General features: G+C 39.9%; 1 protein-coding gene across 1 annotated transcript in view; it reads right to left on the reverse strand.

Moving 5' to 3' along the window:
• The window catches only part of SVEP1 (sushi, von Willebrand factor type A, EGF and pentraxin domain containing 1), a 226,694-nt gene that overhangs the window by 154,175 nt on the left and 47,977 nt on the right, over positions 1-24,542 (reverse strand). Inside the window, exons 4-5 of the mRNA XM_056117162.1 lie at positions 4,365-4,523; positions 2,995-3,174 (exon numbers count right to left, since the gene is read on the reverse strand). Of these exons, the coding sequence (XP_055973137.1) occupies positions 2,995-3,174; positions 4,365-4,523 (339 nt within the window). The remainder of the gene's footprint in view (positions 1-2,994; positions 3,175-4,364; positions 4,524-24,542) is intronic.

Raw genomic sequence — 24,542 nt, forward strand, 5'->3', positions numbered from 1 at the left:
CTATGACTAATTTGTTTTCAGTAATGGGGTGTGGTTATTTTTACCATTTGAGACTTTCTGTCTGAAAATATCTTCCCACATCAAAAGCAGCCTATCTGAGCTTAGAAATCTAGAGTCTAATATATCTTCTTTCCCAGGATTCTGTAAAAATACTTTTATATTCTACTATTTGGAATGACCAAAAAAAATTGTAATATTTGGAATGACCAATAAGGGACTCAAGACTAGTCTGATTCTCTTTCCTTTGTAGATTTATTTTTATGTATAAAACAGACATAATTTTCTATTTTTCCATTTCATTGAGATTGGTTCCAGACATGAATCTGTTGTTAATATTTATTTCTGGCACTCAGAAGGTGATTTTAAACTGAATATCAAAGATTTTCATTGTGTATGTTTTTAAGATTCAACTTGTAGATATTCTTTGATCTTCTAATCAGGCTTCTCCTCACTCCATGCTCTCTGAATTCCTATCATGGAAAGAGTCTATTTCCTGTGACAGTTCTCATGTCCCTTTATAGTTCATAACATTTTTTATGTTTTTTTATTTATTTTTTATTTTTAGTGAAACACCATGAGGTACAGTTGTAGATTTACAATTTTTTGTGCTTGGGTTTCAATTATACAATGATCAAATACCCATCCCTCCACCAATGCCCATTTTCCACCAGCACAGATCCCAGTATCCCTTCCACCCCTCATCCCTCCCATCCCACCCTGCCTCTGTGGCAGGGCATTCCCTTGTTCTCTCTCTCCTTTTGGGCGTTGTGGTTTGCAAGAGAGGCATTGAGTGGCATTCATGTTTGGTCTGTAGTCTACTTTCAGCATGCTTCTCCCATTCTGGGAGGATCCTCCCAACACCCTTTATTTGGTGCTCCCTTCTCTATCTGAGCTGTCTTTTCCCCTAGCATATGTGGCTGGCCTCCAAGCAATGGAGCAAAATTCCCGGTAAACCTCCAGGTACTAATCTCGGCTATTCTTGGGTATTAATCCCCTATTTTGTTACTTTATGTCCCCCAGATGAATGCAATCTTTCTATGTCTATCCCTCTCTTTCTGACTCATTTCACTTAGCATGATACTTTCCATGTTGTACCACTTGTATATAAATTTCATGACTTCATCTTTTCTAACAGCTACATAGTACTCCATTGTGTAGATGTACCAAAGTTTCTTTAACCAGTCATCTGTTCTTGGGCATTCAGGTTTCTTCCAGGTTCTGGCTATTGTAAAGAGTGCTGCAATGAACAAACAAGTGCAGATATCACTTCGACTATAGTTCATAACATTTTTATCTTTGAAATTTTTCCCTATCTCAGAAGAATTTCCCAAGTTGATTTTCAATTTTTTTAATTGGGCATTTAACTGTGTCAATCTATGGTGTAAGCATTCTTTCATTTCCATAAGAAATCTTTTTGCTCTAAGAGTTCTCCTATTTCTTGGAATCCTGATCTCACTGATGCAACATAATTGTCTTTCAATCTCAGGGACTTCACTTTCCTTCCTATTTTCCAGGTCTTGCTGATTCTCTTCCTTTTTCTTGCCTTTTTTTTTGTAGATAGACATAAGAATATGGGTGGAGACTCAATTAAGGCAGAGTCACATCCGTGTTCAGAATTGATGGTTGATAAAACAAGAACACTGGATATATCCCGAGGCTTGCATTTGGTCTGGAATTGTGAATTGGGTGAATTTCCCCTTTGGGGAGTAGGAGCCAACTGAAGTGCTGAAGTCTAAGAGCTTCCAAATCTTCAAGAAAGAATATCGTCAGAAGATGACTAAAGGATGTTGGGGCAGCTAAGTTTACCAGACTTAGTTAAAAAAATCAGAAAATCCAGTTACATTTGAATTTAAGAAAATCAGCAAGTAAGTTTTGGTATATGTAGGACCTAAATCTTGCATGGCACAATTTATACTATACAGCTGATGATCATAAGGCACTTGCCTTGCCTGTGGCTGACTTAGCTTCGATCCCCAGAATACCATATGATACCCCAGCCCAGAGCCTGCCCCTGAGTGAAGAACCAAGAGTAATCCTTGATCACTGCCGGATTAGATGTGTCCCCCTACCCCATAAGTATTATTTGGTGGATTGGAGAGATAACAGTAAAGACACCTGACTTTCATGAAGCCAACCCACATTCAATCTTTGGCATCACATACAGTGGTGTGCACAGAGCCAAGAGGAAATCCTAAGCATGGTAGGGTGTGGCCCCCAAGATGTCTGCTGTTTATTTAAAATTCCTACTTAGCTGGGGGCTATGTATTTAATCTCTAAGGGGTACAGATATACTCGATTCCTTATCTTCATGGGAAGGCATTCTCATGTTTTGGTCTTATTCCACTTTTACCTTCTGTTGGAGAGCTTTCTCATCTAAGCTTACTGTGAAACCTTGGTCAATCCATTTTTGCCTGTGCAACAGTTGTCAGAAGGAGAGTAAGTCCCAAAATAGCAAGAGAGAAGGTGAACTGTGGTACCATTTTGGTTGATGTTCCTGTTTCTAATGTTGGAGGTACTGCCGTCATTTCTATCTTGCTTTACTGGATGACACTTTCTGAGGCAAGCTTTCTATTCCAAGTAAGGAGTCAAGGTTTACAAACTGGCTAACTGCGCCTTCCACAGGATATAGAAGTGTTTCAGAAGTCCTGCAATCACAGCTGGCATCAAAGCCCCACTCCCCACACCCGCTTTGACCATTCCAAAACTTTCCCAGGCTTCCTATCTTGGCCGCTTGAAGTCTGAGGTTAGGGGTAACCTGTCCTTTCACTTCCCAGGCAGGCCCTTCTTTTACTGGTTCCCAGAAAGAACATACAGGGCATAGTTTACCCTGATGTGGTCAACTTCACTTAGCAGTTCTGACCTTAAATTTCTTAAATTTTTTTCTCCGTCTGTGGTCTGTGGTTTATGAAATTAAAAAAAAGAAAGAACTTAACTGACCCATTAGAATCAAGAAAATCAAGCAAGATAATCAGTGCGAATTGGCAGTTTGCATACCTTTGCAGGAGCTTTCCGAACTGGACCACAAACCATTTGGCTGACACAGGAGGATGCTGCTTCCCACAAGGTCAAACCCAGGGTGACACCGGACCCCACAGGCTGCGTTGAAGTGGTTGTTGCAAATGTTTTGGATAAAGTAACCATTTTCAGGAGGTCTCAGAGCAGGGCAGTGGACAACTAAAATTTACAGAAATAAAATGAAAAGGCAAAGTCAGCCTGTGTCTATAAGCATCTGCCCTTTTCTGCTGTTGATGTTTAAGAGGACAATTTATACATACACCTACATTACCCAGAGGATTTCCATTTACTGCAGTTGAATTTCTAAGTGTGGATCAGGAAGAAGAGCCCTTAGATAAGACTCCTATTACATAAAGGCCCTCCCGTTGATCGTCGATTTGCTCGAGCGGGCCCAGTAACGTCTCCATTGGAGACTTTGTTGTTACTGTGTCTGGCATATCGAATACTCTCGGTAGCTTGCCGGGCTCTCCGAGAGGGGCAGAGGAATCGAACTCAGGTCGGCCATGTTGGCCGCGTGTAAGGCGAACGCCCTACCCGCTGTGCTATCGCTCCAGCCCAAGACTCCTATTACATATTCCCTTCCAATTAAAATTTAGGATTAGACCTATTTTTTTATTTAGAAAAATTTTAACTTTGTGTTTATGTTAAGATATCATTTTTTTGCCTCATGACCTTCATATGTAATAAGTTATTTTCCTTCATAATTAAGTTGGCACAAAATACAGACAAGGCCAGCAAAGCATGTTTACTATAAATCTCCGACTTAAGGTTTCTTGTACCCATTACAGGCAAATCAAGTACTTTATTTATTTATATTTTGAATTTTGGCCCATATCCAGCTATGCACAACGCTTACTCCTGGCTCTGCATCCAGAGATCACGCCTAGTGAGTTTAGGAGACCAAGTGGGGTGCCAGGAATAAATTACAAGCAAGGCAAGCACCTATCTTTCCAATCCCCAAACTTAAAATTTTTTAGTAAATAATATCAAGTTATTTTATTTTAAAATAGTTTTAGATTAATTTAATTATCAATCAACACCCCAAACAACCTCATTTGTTTTGAAAGTTCCTTATTAAATTTAAGTAACCTTTTCTTCTTACATTCATTTTAGATTTTTTTCTAAGTACTATATCTTTCTGGTTTTTTAGTTATGTGTTGTTTCCTTGAGCCTCATATCCCCTTTCTTTGGAGCACTCTAGGAGTGTATTAATAACTAATACAATATAATTAAAGCAAATAATTCCACCCCACAGTCGTAGATAAAGGAATATTGAAGTATACTCAAAGCGAACTGGATAGAGCACTAGTACCATTTCTCTCAAAGAGATTAACTCCCTTGTTTCCTACCTTCACAGGTCTGGCCCGATGCCCGGTAGCCCTCTTTGCAAACACAGTCCTCCAAGGATGTGCTTCCAGGGGGAGAGGTGTGATTTTCATCCGGACACGGAAGACAAGTGCTGATTCCTCCTGGTGAACCTTCAGGTTTGAATGTTCCTGGGGGACAAGCTGTCGGCAGACAGAGAATAAGCCAGGGAAATTCTTTCATGAGGTCTGCCATGGAACAAGTAAGAATACCTTGGAAACTAAGTTGGGGCAAAATCCAAACAATGGCTTCTCCAGGGAAATAGGAATGTAACTCAAGAAAGGACATTAACCAAGGTTTTCAAATTTTATTTTGGTTGTGGTGATGGTGGCTGGGAGGGAGGTTGGGTCACACCTGGTTATACTTGGGGTCAGTGACAGCTCAATGCTAAGGGGTCACTTGTGGCAGTGCCTGGGAATGAACCAGAGTCTGTTGCATGCAAGAAAAGTGTCTTAATTCTATATTACCTCTCCTGCTCACACAGTTTTTATGTTTTTTGTTTTTTAGAGTGGGGGAGTTTGTGATGTCCTTTTCGCATTATGAAGTGGCCTCTTACATTCCACAATTAGTGACTATGAAAACATTGCAGTGAGATGTGCACATTTGCAGGAAAACTCAAAATGGCAACAGAAATTTAAGGACTGACAGAAATCACCTATACTCAACACATTGTAGCACTGTAGCACTGTCCTCCCATTGTTCATGGATTTGTTGGAGCGGGGCCCAGTAATGTCTCCATTGTGAGACTTATTGTTACTGTGTTTGGCATATCAAATATATCACTCGTAGCTAGCCAGGCTTTGGCGTGAGGATGAGATACTCTGGGTAGCTTGATAGGCTCTCCAAGAGGGGCAGAGGAATCGAACCTGGGTCAGCCGAGTCGGCCACATGCAAGGCAAACACCCTACCACTGTGATATGGCTCTAATTTAAAAAAATTAATGACTGGGGGCTGAAGAAATAGCTCAGCAGCACTTGTCCTGAACATGACTGACGTGGGTTCGATCTCTGGTATCTAAAGTCCTCCCATAGAAAATGCTAGGAGTAAGCCCTGGGCAGAGAGCCAGGAGTAAGCCCTGAGCACTGCCAGGTGTGGCCCAAAACCAAATGAACAAAAACCTGGATGAACTAGGTGATAAACCATAGTTCCTCACATTCCCGCATGGAACTCCTTCTCTCCTGGTTCTCAGCAGCGCAGACCCAGCACAGTCTGGGCAAAGCATAGTAGCTGCAGTTCTTTGAAACAACACTTGACCCTTGAAACAACGCTTCTACCAACGCACCCGCACAGCATGATGGAAAGTAAAGGGCTTCAGATAGAGAACCCGTGGCTGGCTTTGAAACAAAACAAGGTGATGAGAGGAAGATAAAAAGACATGGAACTTCATGTATTCTAGGAACACACCAAGTCTGTAGCTACACAGGGAACCATTTCCTCTGAAAGAAACCTATGGGGCGCAGCAGAGTCTATACCTCAGGGAAGGAAGAACACAGTCACCTCTTTTTTTTTCTTTTTGGGTCAAACCCAGCTATGCACAGATGTTACTCCTGGCTCATGCACTCAGGAATTACTCCTGGAAGTGCTTGGGGGACCATATGGGATGCTGGGAATCACACCCTGGTTGACCGTTTACAAGGCAAACACCCTACCCGCTGTGCTATCACTCCAGCACAACACAGCCACTCCTAAGAAGGCAGGAATATGGTATGGTTGAAACCCAACCATGAAAGACTTTATAACTGTGGTGAGGGGGGAATAATTGAACTTAGGAGAAAAAATAAGAAGACAGGAGAGGCTGGAGCACAATTTTGCCATGAAGCTTGGCTAATGCCTTGACACACAACTGGGAAGACACTCAAAACTCAGAGCTTCTTCCTGAGGAGCAAAAGCATTAAAAAGCCTCAGAATCAGGGATCCCAATATTTAAGACCTTGAACCCTAGAGAGTCCCTGAAACATCTAGCTTTGCAAGCCAACAAGGCTGTCATTTATGAAACATAAAAAACTCTCAAGAGCTGACAAATGGCACTCGGGGTAGAGTGCTCCAACTCACCTGTCCCATGTTCCTGATCAGGCGGACTAAACAATGGTTGTTAACTTTGTTACACCCATGGACCAGTGAAAGTAGGAGGAATATTTCATCAACATTCAAGGTAGGAATAAAAACCATTTTTATATGTAAAAATACTTAATGACAGTATTAGTAGTATTACTCCATGGTAATTATAAATTACCAGTATTGCGACCCCATGATCCAAGTCTACTGTATGTGAAGCAACAATACCTCTTCCAGGGACTGCCAGGAAATTTCAGCAGACAGACACCTGGGGTGAAAAACCACTGCTTAAAATGGAATAGACGCTTTGCTTGTACGACTGATGAACAGGCATCTTATTTATTATATACACTTCTAGGAGCTGCAGGAACATGGTAGGGCAAACAGGAGGGTTCTAGCTCCAGGCACTTCCTCTGTGCCTGGTCAACTTCCTTCCTTCCTTCCTTCCTTCCTTCCTTCCTTCCTTCCTTCCTTCCTTCCTTCCTTCCCTCCTTCCTTCCTTCTTTCCTTCCTCCCTTCCTTCCTCCCTTCCTTGCTCCTTCCTTCCCTCCCTCCCTTCCTCCTTCCTTTCCTTTTTGAAATTCTACTTTTTTTCCCCTTCAAGGACTTTATCTTCTCCTTCCTGCAGGTGCCATCTTTACACCTCCACCTCAGCCTCGCTATAGCATACAGGCACCATCATATTCTTCTGCCGCTAGGCTCCAGATTCCATACTCCAAGATCTCTCAGAAGGGAACTCTTACACACATTGGAGTAGGGAACTCTTACACACATTGTTACAATCTTTTTTTTTCTTTCCTTTTTGTTGAGGGGGGCGGGGGGTGTCATACCTAGCGTGATGCACTGGGATTACTCCTGGCTCTCCACTCAGGAATACTCCTTGCGGTACTCAGGGGACCATATAGGATGCTGGGAATCAAACCCAGGTCGGCTGCTTGCAAGGCAAACGCCCTACCTACTGTGCTATTGCTCCAGCCCCTGTGATCTGCTTTTTCAAGATTGATGCCCTATTTTTTTTTCCTGCTTCCATCTGGAAGACATCATTGCCTGGCTCTAGTGGCCAGTGTTTCTGGGTCTCACAGGACTACAACTAACACAGAGGGTGCTGACAGGCTACCTCTTTTAGAGAACTTCACAGGCTGCAGCTGGAAATATCCCAGAAGTCATTCTGTGAGAGAAGGTGGGCCATGTGGGGGAGGGAACTTGGGAACATTGAGAAAAGGAAGTTGACACTGGTGGTGAGACTGATGTTGGGACACTATATGCCTGAAACCCTGTTATTGACAGCTTTGCAAATCACAGTGTCTAAAAAACTTTTTTTGTTTTGTTTTGTTTATGGGTCACTCCCAGCAGTGCATAAGGTTTACTCATAGCTCTGTGCTCAGGAATCACTCCTGGCAGGCTTGAGGGACTATATGGGTTGATGGGCAAATGCCTTACCTGCTATACTCTCAGCCACTAATTTTTCTTTTTTTTTTGAAGAGGCCTACTTGCTTCTCCTGGAGCCTTGGTCTAAGGGACAGCCTTCTAGCTTGAAACATCTTCAGGGAGCACAGGCTGATGGACACTCTCTTTATGCTCTTCCTAGTGTTTATTCATATCTTCATGCCTATTCTAAAAGTTTATCATGTAAATGAGAAAAATCTTAGAGAGTTTTGATGACTAAAGATATACTGATAGGGAGAGTTAGAAGTTTTTTTAAAATCTTTGTTTGGTACTTAGTATTTTTTATTGCATTTTTGCTGATTAAACATCCCAAATTACATTTATCTTATTCTTAATTAGCAAGTCAAATATTTTTAAATGCTAACACACTCTTCCTTTTCCTGTTGTTATTTATGTAAGGCCTATTTCTGGGTAGATAACCTTTGGACTTGTTTGTTTACTTTTTTTTTTTTAAGGAAACATACTGGCTTCCTCTCTTTCTCTCTCTCTCTCTCTCTTTCTCTCTCTCTCTTTCTCTCTCTCTCTTTCTCTCTCTCTCTCTCTCTCTCTGCTTTTTCGGTCTTACACAGTGATGCTAAGCTGTTATTCCTGGATCTTCACTCAGGAATTACTTGTGGCATTGCTTGGGGGACCATATGGGATCACTTAATCACTTAACTTCCCGTTAGTCGTCGATTTGCTCGAGCGGGCGCCAGTAACGTCTCCATTTGTCCCTGTCGCGTGCTAGTGTAGCCCAATGGCATCTCTTCGCTCCGGGAACATGGAGGGCCTCAAACCGATCGTTCATGACCTTGACAAAGAAGTCTGACCATCTGGTAGGTGGGCGGCCACGCGGTCTCTTGACATCCCGTGGAATCCAATCAATAACAGCTCTAGTCCAACGGTCGTCTTTAAATCTCATTACGTGACCAGCCCATCTGATTTTCGACACCTTGGCAAATGAGACAGCGTCCCTGATCCTTGATCGTCGACGGATGTCAGAACTCCGGATTCGTTCTCTCATTTGAGTGAAACGTGATATTCCAAGCATAGCTCTTTCTATTCTTCTTTGGGAGACCTGAATGGCGTTCTCATCTTGTTTGCGTAGGGCCCAGGTCTCTGAGGCATATGTTAATGCAGGAAGAACAGTGGAATCAAAGAGATGTGCCCGGAGCCGGAGGTTCTTCGTCCTCTTAGCTATTTCTTCGACGTTCTTGAAGGCGTTCCAAGCCGCTCTCTTCCTCCTGCGCAGCTCGGGTGCCAGGTCATTTGTCATGTTGACCTCTCGACCTAGGTACACATAGCTGTTGCATTCGGAGATGGTCGTTCCATTGAGAGCGAATGGGGCGTCAGGAACAAGGCTGTTTCTCATAAACATTGTCTTCGTAAGATTCAGCTGTAGTCCTACCTTTCCACACTCACGGTCAAAGTCGGCCAGCATTTGTGCCGCTTGGCTGATGTTTGGTGTTATTAAAACAATGTCATCAGCAAAGCGGAGGTGGTGTAGTTGCCGACCATCTATCTTCACTCCCATTCCTTCCCATTCCAGTCGTCGCATGATGTTCTCGAGGGTGGCACTGAAGAGTTTTGGTGAAATGGTATCACCCTGCCGCACCCCTCTCTTGACATCAACGATCACCTCTTTGTAGAATGGTGAGATCCTGGTAGTGAACCCGCAATACAGCTCACGGAGGATCCTGATGTATTGGGCTTGAATGCCCTGATTGGCTAGGGCTTCAATGACCGCTTCCATCTCAACAGAATCAAAGGCCTTCTTTAAATCAATGAACGTTAAGTTTAAATCAATGAACGTTAAGTTTGATACAGGGCATCAAACTGAGGTCAGCCACATGAAAGACAAATGCCTTACCCACTGTACTATCACTCTGGCTCCCATTATCTATTTTTTAAAAACAAGCTTTATTTCTTTAGAGCAGTTTTAGATTTACAACAAAACTGAGACAAAGTTTGAACTGTAATTTTTGAAGCAAATATTTAGATATTATTTGTGCTATCTTTTGGATAATATACTAAAATGTTTATAATCATTGCTAGACAAAATTCCTAATAAAATTATTAAGATAAGCATGCATATACAATTTTTGTAATATTTTAAAACAAAAGACTTTATTTTCCCATAACATATAGTAGAAAATTTATGATCTGGATAGATTTCAACTATTTAAAGAGAAAAAGCTTCAAAACAGTTATGGATGTGACATAAAATAAATTTTAGCATATAAGGGAACATTTTAATATATCATTCTGGTCAAATATGGAATTATTATTGACTTATTCATACTAAATATTTATTTCTATGAAAAATTCTGTAAATATTTGTACAGATCTTCAAGAAGAAAGACAACATGATCTCCATTAAATAGGGCTCAACAGCTGTAGGAGAAAAGTATTAATATAAACATGAAAAAAATTATATAAATTGTAACAAGAAAACTAAGATTGGAGACAGTAAAAAGTAAATTTCAGAAAAAATATTTGATAGATCTAGGAAAATAATCATTAATGTAGAATAGTAATATGCTCCTTACTTTAAATTTTAGGCCAAAAGAAGAAAAGAAAGAAACAATTCATTGGGTTCTGGGCAAAATTAATAAACAGTGATTTATATCCAAGATAAAATAAAGTATGCAAAGAAAAGTAGAAAAGAAAAAGAAGATACTTATAAATGTGAAACTCAAATTTATACTTCATTTCTCCCACATAAAAACAAATGCCAGGGGGAAAAAGATACAGACATATGAAAAAATATTATGAAACTCAAAATTCTATAAATGGGCAAGTTATTGATAAATATGCAGTAAGATAAAACATTCTAGAATGTATGTAAGGTTTCTGAAAATATGACTTATTTCAGTGACTGAGAAATCAAAGAACTTGGGTATAGGGAAAAGGGTATTCACTAAACTGCCTGACAATAATATACTAGTAGAATATATAGTATATTGCTTAATGTCTTGTTAAAATGATTGTGAATCAAATATCAAATAAAGTCTTTCATATAAAGAAATATATATCAGATGACTAGCCTTCTTCTTCCACTGCTCACTGTTATCAGTGTAGACCAGAGGGTATTCTAGGGACCACTGACAACAGTATTATATATATATATATATATATATACACACATAAATACATACATATATAAGTATTTTTGCATCATATATACATATATGTATACATATATAATGTATATATATGACACATATAGAGTACAATATATATACATATATATTATATATATATATAGCACTGTAGCACTGTCCTCCCGTTGTTGATCAATTTGCTCCAGTGGGTACCAGTAACATCACACAACAAATTGTGAGACTTTCTGTTACTGTGTTTGGCATATTGAATACATCACAGGTAGCTTGCCAGGCTTTGCTGTGTGGACGAGATACTCTCAGTAGCTTGCTGGGCTCTCCAAGAGGGGTCGGCTATGTCAGCCATGTGCAAGGCAAATGCCTTACCCGCTGTGATATCGCTCCAGCCCTACACACACACACACACACACACACACTCACACACACACACACACACACACACATATATATGTATATAGTCTAAGGAAGAAAACGTTAATCTTTGCACAATATAAAGGTTTAAAATATAAAATCTGAAGACAAATAAAAAAATTAAGAAGCAAAATTTCTCATTTTTTCATATGTATATCAGTGTGATAAAACTAAAGAAAACACATAGGTTCAAGCTTGAGCATTAAAAATTGCATATAACCGGTGCCAGAAAGAGACAGAGAGCTCAATGGACTGCTCTGCATACAGGAGGCCTGAATTTCAGCCAGGCACCATATGGTCCTCTGAACACCACAAGGAGTGACCCTCAAGCACCAAGCTGGGAGTAGCCACTGAATGGTGTGACCCTCCCCACCCCCCCACACACAAATATACAAAAAGACTGTATAACCTCTAAGTCAGTGGAAGGGACAAAAGCAGATAGAAAAACATAGGCAAGTAAGAGAAACAAGAAGAGAGAATTAAAAACCAAAGAGCAAGAACTAAGATCATAGAACACAACAAATGGGTTCATTATCATAGAAATAATAGGATAATTTAACTCTGTAGGTAGATAGAAACATACAAGTCAGACACACAGGTTAAAAATAATTGATGTACAAAGACATGTGGGACGTTCCAACTATGTGCCCACTCAATTTTCTCAACAACATAAGAGATTATTGTACTTCTTCAATAGGTTTGTCGTGCCAGGTAGATGCTCTGTAAATGGTTTCCCTTTCTTCCCTCTTCCTATCTTCCATTTAACTTCCACTTTTGTGTATGTTTTCTTTTGCTCTGAGTGAGCCTTTAGTATTCCTCCAGACCTCTCTTTCTCAAAGCTTCTCGAACTCCTCAGTTAGATTTCACTTCCTTAATTTTCGTGCACGTGGTCCTTGCCCCAGCCTGGGACATCTAGCATGGTCATTATTTGCAACAACTGCCCTCTTTTGTCTCTTTCTCAGTGGGTAGCAAGCTCTTGTAAGAGTCTTTCAATGATCTGACTCAGTCAACAATCATCCCCCAAAGTTCTGTTGTAAGGTAAAGTTGGGGGTAGGTTAGTTGAAGCAAAGACTAGAGTCAGAAATAATGAAAAGACAATAGGATTTAGGGTTAAGACCACTGAGGTACAATAGCTTTTCCACTAACTAGTCACAAGGTGCCTGGCAAGTGACTTTCTTCTCTTTTCCACAAATAACAAAATTACAATTAATACTAGCTATGACCTTCTGATACTAATATTTTATGATTTTAAGAATCAAATTATACTGAAGAGACAAATCTTTCATACTAGGGTCAGCTTCTGTCTATATTTTGTAATTTTATAGATTTTATAATTTGTTTTTAAAAAATAATATTACATAAAAAGGTACCAGTCTTACAATTTTACTTTCCAAAACCTTTTGAGTAATCAAGAGTTTACAACACTGGAGAGCAGTGTTTGGGATAAAAATATCTCAAAGTACATTTGGAAATGTATTGTGAAACTCATAATGATAATGGAAAACAGACTTTAGGAAAACTATTTCAAGGCATTGCACAATTCTAGTGGGAGAGGTGTAATCAATTTGTTTGACTCCTAAGGGGGAAAATTCCCTATATAAAACTAAGGAAAAGTTGAAAGATGAACTAAAACTGTGGTTTGAACAAATTTTATAAGTTTGGGTGAAAGGCTAGAGCATATATATTTCTTTTAAAAAAGTGATGCTTCCTTCCTGAAGATGTACCAAATATTATCTCTTAGTTGCTCTTCTTGTTGTTGTTAAAATAAGTACTTACTCTTTTCAGAAACATTTTGGCAGTGATCAGCTACTATTACTGGAAGTGCGATTCTTGAAGTTATCATGTTGTGCTAACATTAGAGTTTTCCTCAGTTGACAGTATAATTTTTTGACAGAAGTAAATTAAAACATCAACCAGTTTAGAATTTATAAAAACAAAGAGGTCTCCATTCCCCCCAATCTATTTTAACCACTATGTTTCTTTTCCTTAGATGATGATTTTAGTTCACATTAATGACATATATTAACAACAAGTTATACTTTACAAATTCTTTTTATCTTGTTGTGTTTTGGGAAGCCATACCTGGCAGTGGTCAGGAGTTAGTCTTGGCTCTGCACTCAGGAATGAGTCCTGGGACTGCTCGAGGGACCAAATGGTGCCTGGAATTGAACCCGGTCAGCTGCATGCAAGGTAAATGTACCTGCTATACTATCACTCCTGTCCCAATTCTTTTTTTTTTCTAAAGTATAACAAGTTTATTGGAGAGGTAAAAAGAGGAAAGGACAGGATAGATTAAAATACATTCTAAAGAGAAAACAAGGGCTTCTCCAGAGCAGAGAGAGCATAAAATTAATTCTTATGAAAATCTCAATAGATATTAAGTGGTTTTTGTTTCTTTTTTTCATAATTAATCTTCTAAAGTTAATAAATTCCTTTGTTTTGGGGCCACACTGGGTATGCACAGGGCTTACTCCTGGTTCTGTACTACCACTTCTGGCAGTATTCAGTGTGGGTGTGTGTGGGGTGGGGGGGAGTAGAGAGTCCTATGGAATGCTGGGATCGAACCTGGGGTTGGCCACAAGTAAGACTAGAGTCCTCCCTCAATTAATTCTTTTAAAGATCATTCATTGCATGTGCTGCTTTCAATTGTGCTTTACACAACTCCAATTCCAATTCATGTTGATCAGAGTGCTACCTAAGAGTTTAAAGCAACTCAACCCCCCTCATTTCCACCCTGTTTAGGAAGGTATACCCAATGAAGCTAAGCCCAGAACAAGACTCTTTTATAGTGTCATGCTTTTCAGTTTTCTGGATGTGATCTTACTAAGGAATATGTTCCTTTAAATTGTTGTGTGAAGACAATTGCTGCCATGTTCATGGCCCAAAACCATTGCTTGGGATGAGTCACATACTGAAAAATTCAGATATGTGGCTTTGGTGACTGAAATCTACAGACTTCCAAGGAGTTACCCTATACCAGGCTGAGTCATTGAGGACATCCTGAAGGTGGGCAGGTGAGCCTAGCACCTACACAGGCAGAGTCCCAGTAGCCAAAAACTTCTACACTCCACAATCGTCACCATACTTATGACCAGACCCCACTGCTCAGGACAAGCCTCATCCAGAAGTTAATCTGTTGAAAAACTTGGGTATGCATGTTTTGTGACTGAAATCTCCAGGCTTTTAAGGAGTCAGGGATAGGCCACCTTCCTCCATCTCCTCGTGCTCCTGGAAGCCTCAACAGTGACACCCATGAACTACCTCTGGCGCCAAGTAAGCTCATTAACCAGCTATGAACCAGACTCAAAAATAAATCTCAAAAGAGATAAACAAGTTGTAGAGATGTTTCTAGACCCCATGCCAAGCTGAGTCGCATGTGGCATCCAAAGTCACCATACAGTTAAAAATTTAACTCCCGCTGTATCATCCCATTTAAAATTTTGGAATTCCTGTAGCTCTACATCAAATGCTACATCACTGATAAACCAAGAGTAGCACACCATATTGGATGGCATGTAAAGTAGAAAGCAACCAGTTATCAAAATATAAACACACAAGACGTAACCTATAACAACATGTTAGTAATCTCTTATTTAAGAAGTTAATGGTACCATGGTGAGATAGAACAACCTTCCCACACTTTCTTCTAGGGAAACATATTTTGATCATTTTTAGAGAATTATTTATAACTAGCAATATAAAATAAATTATCCAAGGCCTGCTATGGGGCAGGGTTGAGGGGTGGTTGGGAAAACTGGAAATAAAGGTGGTGGAAAGGTGCAATGATAGTGGAATTTTTCATTTTTTCATTTTCATTTCATCTTCCTGTTATTCGTCGATTGCCTTGAGCAGGCCTCAGTAACGTCTCTTTCATCCTAGCCCTGAGATTACATTCAAGGCTCTTTAGGAGAATGAGACCCATCATTGTTACTGGTATTTGGCATATTTGGTACGCCACGGGGAGTTTGCCAGACTCTGCCCAGTGGGCAGGCTACATTCGATAGCCTGCAAGTTTGTCCAAAGTAGGAATGAGATAATAAGATGTCATAAAAGATGTCCTGATAAGATGTCCGGTTCCGGGAGCTGGATTTTATAGTCTCTGAGTCTTGGCCGTTGATGGGATTACACGGCGCCAGGGGGCCAGGTGGTGGGTGTGACCCCCGCCTACTGGAATTTGGAGGATCTGGGTGGAGGGTGCTCGACTCCAATCTGAGTAGGCTGGAAGATCTCGGCCCCGGAACCCGCGTGGCTTTGTCCCTCTGCCAGTACCTTCAGGTGTGCGGAGAGTGGTCTCAGCATGGTGGTGGCTGGTCCTGGAGGTCTTCGGCTGCCGGAGCCCTGGTCGGGGTGGGGAGGAAAGCTCAACCCGCTCCCCTCCAACGGGTCCCGGTGAGGAACAGCCAGGCGCGGGGGCAGACTGCACTGTTCTCATCCGGGAGCTGGATTTTATAGTCTCTGAGTTTTGGCTGTTGATGGGATTTCACGGCGCCAGGGGGCCAGGTGGTGGGTGTGACCCCCGCCTACTGGAATTTGGAGGATCTGGGTGGAAGATGCTCGACTCCAATCCGAGTAGGCTTGGAGGTCTCGGCCTCGGAACCCGCGTGGATTTGTCCCTCTGCCAGTACCATCAGGTGTGCGGAGAGTGGTCTCAGCATGGTGGTGGCTGGTCCTGAAGGTCTTCGGCTGCCGGAGCCCTGGTCGGGGTGGGGAGGAAAGCTCAACCCGCTCCCCTCCAACGGGTCCCGGTGAGGAACAGCCAGGCGCGGGGGGATAGTGGAATTGGTGTTGCAATATTAAACGTAATAAATTATCATGAGCGACTTTGTAAAATATATAAATAAAACATGCACATTTAGAAAAAAACAATAAATGCATCTGAACAGAAATTGAAATAAACTTTTGTCATTGTTGGACAATGATAACAAGCAAAAAAAATTGTGCGAAGATTTTGAGCATGTTGCCCTAATTGAGATAACTATCTTAGGGAACAAACTGCTCAAGAAAAGAACCAATTTTTCCCACACTGAGTCAGTATTTTTTTTCAAAAACACCAGACAAGCCCTGAGGCATGCATATAGGAATTTCCTATTTATTAGACAGCCAAGATACTTTTTTCATTAATGAATTAGATAAGGAGAATTTAACTGCCTGCATTCTGCACAACTGAATCTGGGTAAAAGGAATTTGCAGCCTGCCAAACACTCCTGAGATGGGTTAGTTCATTTGGCCAGAGTACAAACTAGTTGGACAAAATTGTGAATTTGAGCCCTCTGTGATGCAAATGGCACTGTCACTGCAGGATATTTTGATGAGCAGATGAGCACATGTCCAAACAGGAGGCTACTGACAGATCAGGACACATTCGCCCAAAATAAAATTAAATAAAAAACAAGAACCCTCAAAAGGACTGTATCCAAAGAGAATATGCCAACAAAGTAATTCGCTTGTATCAATAATTAATATGTATTCACACACATACGCATATACTCATAAATAAAAACAACCTGGCTCAGTATATGATACTTAGGCACAGTTCATTTCATTGACAACAGTATTCTGAATTGTCCTAAGGGGTGTACTGTCTAGGTGAGAAACATAAGATTATCCTAAGTTTTAAAATTGTAATTTTGTGGGAAAGAACTTTTAAGAGAGGCTTCTAGAGTTTTTTAGGATGGTCTTAAACCACTAGCCTATTCAAATCAAAATACTCCCAAAACTCACCAAAATAATGGTTAGTTTTAGAATCTGAAAAGTTTAACAAGAATCTAACAAGTCTAACGTAAAAAAAATATCCCCTGAAGCTGCACTAGTGACCTCACATAAGGCATAGAGAAGCACCAAAGAGGTAGTACTCTTAAAGGGGGAAAAGTAGACCACCATCGACCGAGCCCACCTAGAATTCTTCCTTGCAGTACAAGGGGGTCACTGAGAATGAACTAGAGGGACCCACCTCCATACTATACAGCAACATGAAGAAACAGCGCAGATCTCTACCATGAGGAGTGGATAAAGAAAAGAGCCCTGAAGCCTCAACTGGAAATACCCACAAAATACAATCTTTCCAATAAAGAATTCAGATATGAACTGTTGAGGATGTTCAATGAAATGGTGGAATACGCATTCAGTAAATTAAAGGAGGACATGAAAGAAACAGTGGAATGGACAGCCAACAAAATACAGGAAGAAATGAGAGCAGAACTAAGAAAGCTACAAACAGAAGGACAGGGAGGCAACCCCACTGAAGTAGCAACAGTTAAAGATATCATTCCTGTTAAGTTCCCATATCTAGAGAATGCAGGCATCCAGTTCCAAGAAGCCTGAAGGGTACCATCTAAAAGATGGTAATAAAAAGACTTCAAAACATATAATAATCAGAATGACAAATACCACACAATACTGCAAGCAGCAAGGTCAAAGAAAGAAATCTTTGGCAATGTAGCACCCCTTAGATTTACAGCAAACTTACCAGAGGAAACATCTGAGCCCAAAGAAAATGGTGAGATATAGAGAAAAGACTCAATTAAATGAAAACCTCACCAAGAACACTTCTTCCAGTTAAACTCTCACTCAAACTCAAAGGAATGATACATTATTTCATGGATAAATAACAGCTAAGGAACTTCATAGACTCAAAACCAACTTTAAAAGAATGAAAGGGGCTACTCTATGACAAGACAAATCCCTGAAAGCACAACAAACTTCTACAGGAAGACGGTACCAAACCCCACGGCAATAATCTCACTCAATGTCAATTGTCTAAATGCACCAATCAAGAGATATAGAGTGGCAAAATGGAATAAAAAACTAAACCCAACATTCTTCTGCCTACAAGAAACACATATGAATAGTCATAGCAAACACAGACTCAAAATCAAAGGATGGAAAACATTCCTTCAAGCAAACAACTCCCTAAAAAAAACCAGGGTGGCCCTACTAGTATCTGACAATATTGATTTCAGGAAGAAAAGAATTAGAAGGTACAGTGACAGCCTTTTTTTTAATAATCAAGGGATATGTACATCAGGAAGAAATAACACTCCTTAAACATATACACAGCCAATGAGGGGCCAACAAAATACTTAAAACAACTGCTATAGACTTCAAGGAGGACATTGGTAGCAACACAATAGTAGCCGTGACTTCAACACTGCCCTCACCCTATCATCGCTTGATAGATTAGTAAGACTAAATCTCATCAAGGAAGTACTGGTTTTGAAGGAAGAAACAGAAGAGAGAGAGCTAATAGATGTATACAGGGCTTTTCATTCCCCCCAAACAGAATAAACATTCTTTTTCAGTGCACATGGCATATTTTCCAAGAAAGACCATGTGCTGGGCAACAAAACATACCTCAATAGACTCAGAAAGATAGGAATTGTATGAACTATCTTTTAAGAGCGTGATACACTGAAGTTAGAAGTTAATCGCACATAGAAATGGAAAATAAAATCAAAACCTGGAAATTAAACAACTCAATGTTGAATGGCCAAGACTCTGAGACTATAAAAACCAGCTCTCGGAGGAGAAGAGCGCAGTCTCCTGCCCCCGCACCTGGCTATTCCTTGCCGGGGCCCCTTGGAGGGGAGTGGGTTGAGCTTTCCTCCCCGCTCTGGCCAGGGCCCCGGCAGCCGAAGACCTCCAGGACCTGCCACCACCATGCTGAGACCACTCTCTGCACACCTGAAGGTACCAGCAGAGGGACAAAGCCACGTGGGTTCCGGGGCCAAGATCTCCAAGCCTACTCGGATTGGAGTGGAGCATCCTCCACCCAGATCCTCCAAATTCCAGTAGGCGGGGGTCACACCCACCACCTGGCCCCCTGGCGCCGTGTAATCCCATCAACGGCCAAGACTCAGAGACTATAAAATCCAGCTCCCGGAACCGCGTGGCCACTTTTGCAGCCACGCAACATCTTATTATGACATCTCATTCCTCAACTTCAGACTGAACTACAAGGGGTAATAACATGATATTGGAACAAAGACAGATCTGCAGATCAATGAAATAGTGTTGAATATCCCTACACACACCCTCAAATGTATGATCATATAATCTTTGATAAAAGGTAAAAGGTAAAGGCCCTCCCGTTGATCGTCGATTTGCTCGAGCGGGCCCAGTAACGTCTCCATTGGAGACTTTGTTGTTACTGTGTCTGGCATATTGAATACTCTCGGTAGCTTGCCAGGCTCTCCGAGAGGGGCGGAGGAATCGAACTCTGGTCGGCCATGTTGGCCGCTTGTAAGGCGAACGCCCTACCCGCTGTGTGGTACATTGAAGAAAATTTTGTAAAAACATTGAAGCTAAATGTATCTCCAAAGATGAAACACCACTGACAAAGCAAGTGGAAACAGAGATAAACAAATGGGACTATCTTAAACTAAGAAGCTTCTGCACCTCAAAAAAAAAAAAAGAAAAACCAGTGACCAGAATACAAAGATAGTCTGGGAAAGGATGGGAAATGATATTCAGAATGGGAAAGGATATTCACCCAATATCCTTCTGATAAGGGGTTAATATCAAGGACATACAAGGCACTGGATGAACTCTACAAAAAAAACACCCAATGTCGTCAGAAAATGGGGTGATGAAATGAACAGAAACTTTCTCAAAGAAGAAATTTGAATGGCCAAAAGGCACATGAAAAAAAGCTCCTCATCACTAATCATCAGGGAGATGCAGATCAAAACAACAATGAGATATCATCTCACACCACAGAGACTGGCTCACATCCAAAAAAACAAAAGCAACCAGAGTTGGTGTGGATGTGGGGGAGAAAGGGACTCTCTTTCACTGCCAGTAGGAATGCTGACTGGTCCAGTCTTTTTGGAAAACAATATAGACATTCCTCAAAAAACCAAAAATTGAGCTCCCATCTGACTCAGCAATACCACTTCTGGGAGTATATCCCAGAGATGCAAAACATGTGCAGTAGAAATGACATCTGCCCTTGTATGTTTATTGCAGCACTGTTCACAATAGCCAGAATCTAGAAAAATCCCAAGTGCTCAAGAACAGATGACTGGTTAAAGAAACTTTGGTACATCTACACAATGGAATACTATGCAGCTGATAGAAAAGATGAAATCATAAAATTTGCATATAAGTGAATGGAATATGGAAAGTATCATGCTAAGTGAAATGAGTCAGAAAGAGAGGGAGGCATAGAACAACTGCACTCATTTGTGGAATATAAAGTAGCATAATAGGAGACTAACACCGAAGGATAGTAGAGATAAGGGCCAGAAGAATTGCTGCACAGCTTGGAAACTGGTCTCATGTGATAGGGGAAAAGGTAGCTGTGAACAAGAAGGGACCAATAAGTAAATGATGGTTGGAGAGTTCTCTCAGGATAGGAGATGCATGTTGAAAGTAGACTATGGACCAAACATGATGGCCGCTTAGTACCTGTATTGCCAACCATAACACCCAAAAGGAGAGAAAGAGTAAGAGAGGATGTGCCTGTCACAGAGGCAGGGGGTGGAAAGGGGTGGGGGTGGTGAGAGGGATACTGGGAACATTGGTGGTGGAGAATGGGCACTGGTGGAGGGATGGGTACTTGATCATTGTATGACTGAAATGTAATCAAAAAGTTTGTAAGTCTGTAACTATATCTCATGGTGATTCATTATGAAAAAGGAAGCCAGATCATATAAAGAAGAAATTAAAGTTAACCATAAGATAAAACACTCTTTAAATATTGTTTTAGATGTTTTATATGTAGTAATAGTCCATTTATTTTTACTATTATGCACAATTTCCCATAAATATCATGTCTCTAATAATTTTTACCCATTGAAATCATTTCCTCTTAGATAAATAATATTACCTTTACTAGGTCATTAGGTTGGCTGTGCGCTAGGGAAGTGCCCTACCTACTGTAGTCTGTCTCTCTCCTTCTCCTTCTCCCTCTCCCTCTCCCTTTCCTTCCCCCCTTCCCCTTCTTTCTTTCTTTCTTTCTCTCTCTCTCTCTCCCTCTCTCTCTCTCTCTCTCTCTCTCTCTCTCTCTCTCTCTCCCCCTAGCTACACAACTTTAGGACCTTATTACTTTATGATTCAATGGTGCCTTTGACCTTTATATATACATGTCTTCTTAATAGTCACTTATATCCACTGATTTCTATCCACAGAATCCAAATTAATATTAGTATAACATGGCTTTGACCATGCACTGTGCTGCTCAAAAATCTTCAATAACTCACCATTGCCCATTAGCCATAAGCTATCTCAGTAGCCTGCAATTCTACTTTCTATAGTACTATAGTTCCTGCTTCTTATTTTTCTGCTCTGAATCCCACAGATTGTTCATATATTTTGCCTCCACACAACTACCTCCAAGACTATCACAGGCCTGCTTTTTGCCATTTTAAACTATCCATCTAACCCAGTTGAAATACTGTCTCTTCAACAACTCAAAGCAAACATTTTTAAAAAAGTTATACATTTTTATATGTGATGTACATTATTCTACTTTTTCATTCAAACCCAGTTGCTTCTAATTGGATTAACCAAGATTTTAGTTCATGCCACACTTTCTGACTTAATCTATATAAATTATAAATTTATGTCATAATGATCTACCTTCTGGAAAATTCTATCATGTCTTCCAAAATACCTGAAAGTTATTTGATAAGTAGTTAGCACGCCATTACTGGGCAGACTCATATGATTTTCTTCTGTTATTTCCATAAACCCTCATTCAGATTGATCCTTATTTTGTCTGAAATTCATTATGATGATAATGTGGGGTTTAGTCCTCTGCACCTTGACCTATTCCACTCAGTAACATTTTTCTTTCCATTTTTCCCAGTTAAAATTCTTGGATCACTTTCTGAATAATATGTGAATAAATAAAATTGTAAGTATTTAATTTTGACAATTATAATACTTTCAACACATTAAACTCTACCTTCTACCATTTTGTCTATTAAAACAGGGTATGAAGCAAATGCTTGAATGAGAATTTTAATTTTCCTTGGGTGAGAATTTTAATTTCTGAGGATGAGACTATATGACCTTCTGCAAATAATGTAAGTAACTGGAGAACTGGATTTTCCATCGAATAGCATGGGTGGTCATGTTTATGACCCAATACTACTAGTATAAGTAAAATATCATGATTGTCTTATAGGAATGAAAAGGATACAACAACAGGTAATGAGACTATAGAGAAAAATAAGATGGAACCCAGCCTTTACAAGACAGTTGTAATCATACCAATACTATAACACACACAAAGGAGTTTATCCAGACCCCTTAGGCAGGGATGGGGAGGTCACTGCTGGTCAAAGTGCTTTCAGAGGTGAGACCAACTCTAAGTATAGGGTAAGGAGAAGCAGAGGAACAGGGTGCTGGAGCATTCCATTCACAGAAACAAACCGAGAGACATGAGAGGACACAATTTAAAAACAAGAGCACACTATGGTTGGAATATGGAGGTGTGATAATGGAAAGACAAGTTCTTTCTAGAACTGTTATGACTAGACAAGGCCAGTTTCCAAAGCTAGGACTAAATCCTAAAATGCAAGAAAACGATGAAACTTATTTTATGGTAAGGTATGTACCAAGTGCACTTTTGGAGAATAGTGATCACTTCTGGACAATAACATTTTATCCTCAAACACATGATGTGACAGATTCACTCCACCTGAAGCTAAACATAAGGATGATTCTGAAGTGTTTTGAGTCATAATTGTCTCATGCTTTTTGCCTAAAAATGTCTTTTGCATTTTATCCATAAATATTTCTAAAATTGTTACCTTTATTAACTATTTTTTCACTTCACTTTTGGTTTTAGTTTTATTGACTTTGAAATATCTTTTTTTTTCTACCTCACAAATATATGCAATTAGTTCTAAAGATGTTTAATTAATTTCCTTGGATTTTTCTAGGCATAAAATTGCAGATAGTAAAACTATCTGAAATTTTATTTAAAATATTTAAAATATTTGACATTGATGGTATAACATTGGTTTATTATTTTTATTATTTTTAATATTTTATAATGCATGCTTAATTTTTCTCATAATTTTTCTATAGCAAATAACTTATTTGCATAACTTGTCATGTAATAATGAAATTTAGAAATCCAAAGTTTTACTTCAACTTTCCCAATTACTAATATTATGCTATATGTGGTAATAATTTTAGTTTTGTTAAGTGATTGTTAAAATGGCAAAACCCCATAATATCCTTGAATGCCATCTTGCTATTTAATGTGAATTAATACCTCCAAATAATGAATCAATCTAGGCAAGACATACAAAACTGTACTCCTGCAATATGTATGGTGTTGGAGTCCACTGATAATAATTTTTTTTAATTTAAAAAAATAAATGCAAATATCTTTACTTATGGACACACACACATGGTTTTAGAATTCAATTTGGGAAATATTCTAACTAGATAACATAAAAGAGATAAATGTTTGATTAGCTACTTCCTATTGTTGAATTGGCCTTCCAGATGGCTTACTTTGATTCTAAGCCAGTGCTGCTCAGGGTCAACAGACTTGTTCACCTTCAATTCTCCAAAAAAGGAATGGAAAATTCCCAGAAAGCAGGAAACCAAACAGTGTTTCCATATGCTGTGCTCTAGTATCTAAACATGTAATTTGCTTCATTCATTCATTCAAAATGTAATGCTTTTCTAGTCCATATAGTCCAGCACAGGGTCAAAGAAAGAGAGGGAAAAGGGGAGAGAGAGAGACAGACAGACAGACAGACACAGACAGAGACAGAGAGATACTGTCACACTGTTCCAAAGGAATTCAGAATAGTAGGGAAGACAAACCTATCCCAAATCCTTACAAGAAAGGAGATATTTAAGAGAACCAATAGATTTAGAGCTAACTGTGCCAGGGTGTTAAATTATGGAAGATGAAATGAGGGGAAAGTTTCACAGAAGTGAATTTGTTGTGAAGCCTGAAGGACTTTTAACAGAGAAACCACAGGACATTCTAGGAAAAGGGACAAAAGTTCATCAGCATGGACCCATGCAAAGGGCTTGGTGTGTCTGATCACCAAAGCAGCTCAGGGTGGCTGGAGCCCGAGGTGCTACCATAGCCATGTCCAGAGATAACTGAAATCTAGTGGAAAAACACTAGATTAATTCTTCCAGAATTTTTTAAAAAATACTTTAAAAATATTGCAA

The sequence above is a fragment of the Sorex fumeus genome, unplaced genomic scaffold (assembly GCF_029834395.1).
Source record: "Sorex fumeus unplaced genomic scaffold, SorFum_2.1 ptg000034l, whole genome shotgun sequence".
Classification (NCBI taxonomy): domain Eukaryota; kingdom Metazoa; phylum Chordata; class Mammalia; order Eulipotyphla; family Soricidae; genus Sorex; species Sorex fumeus.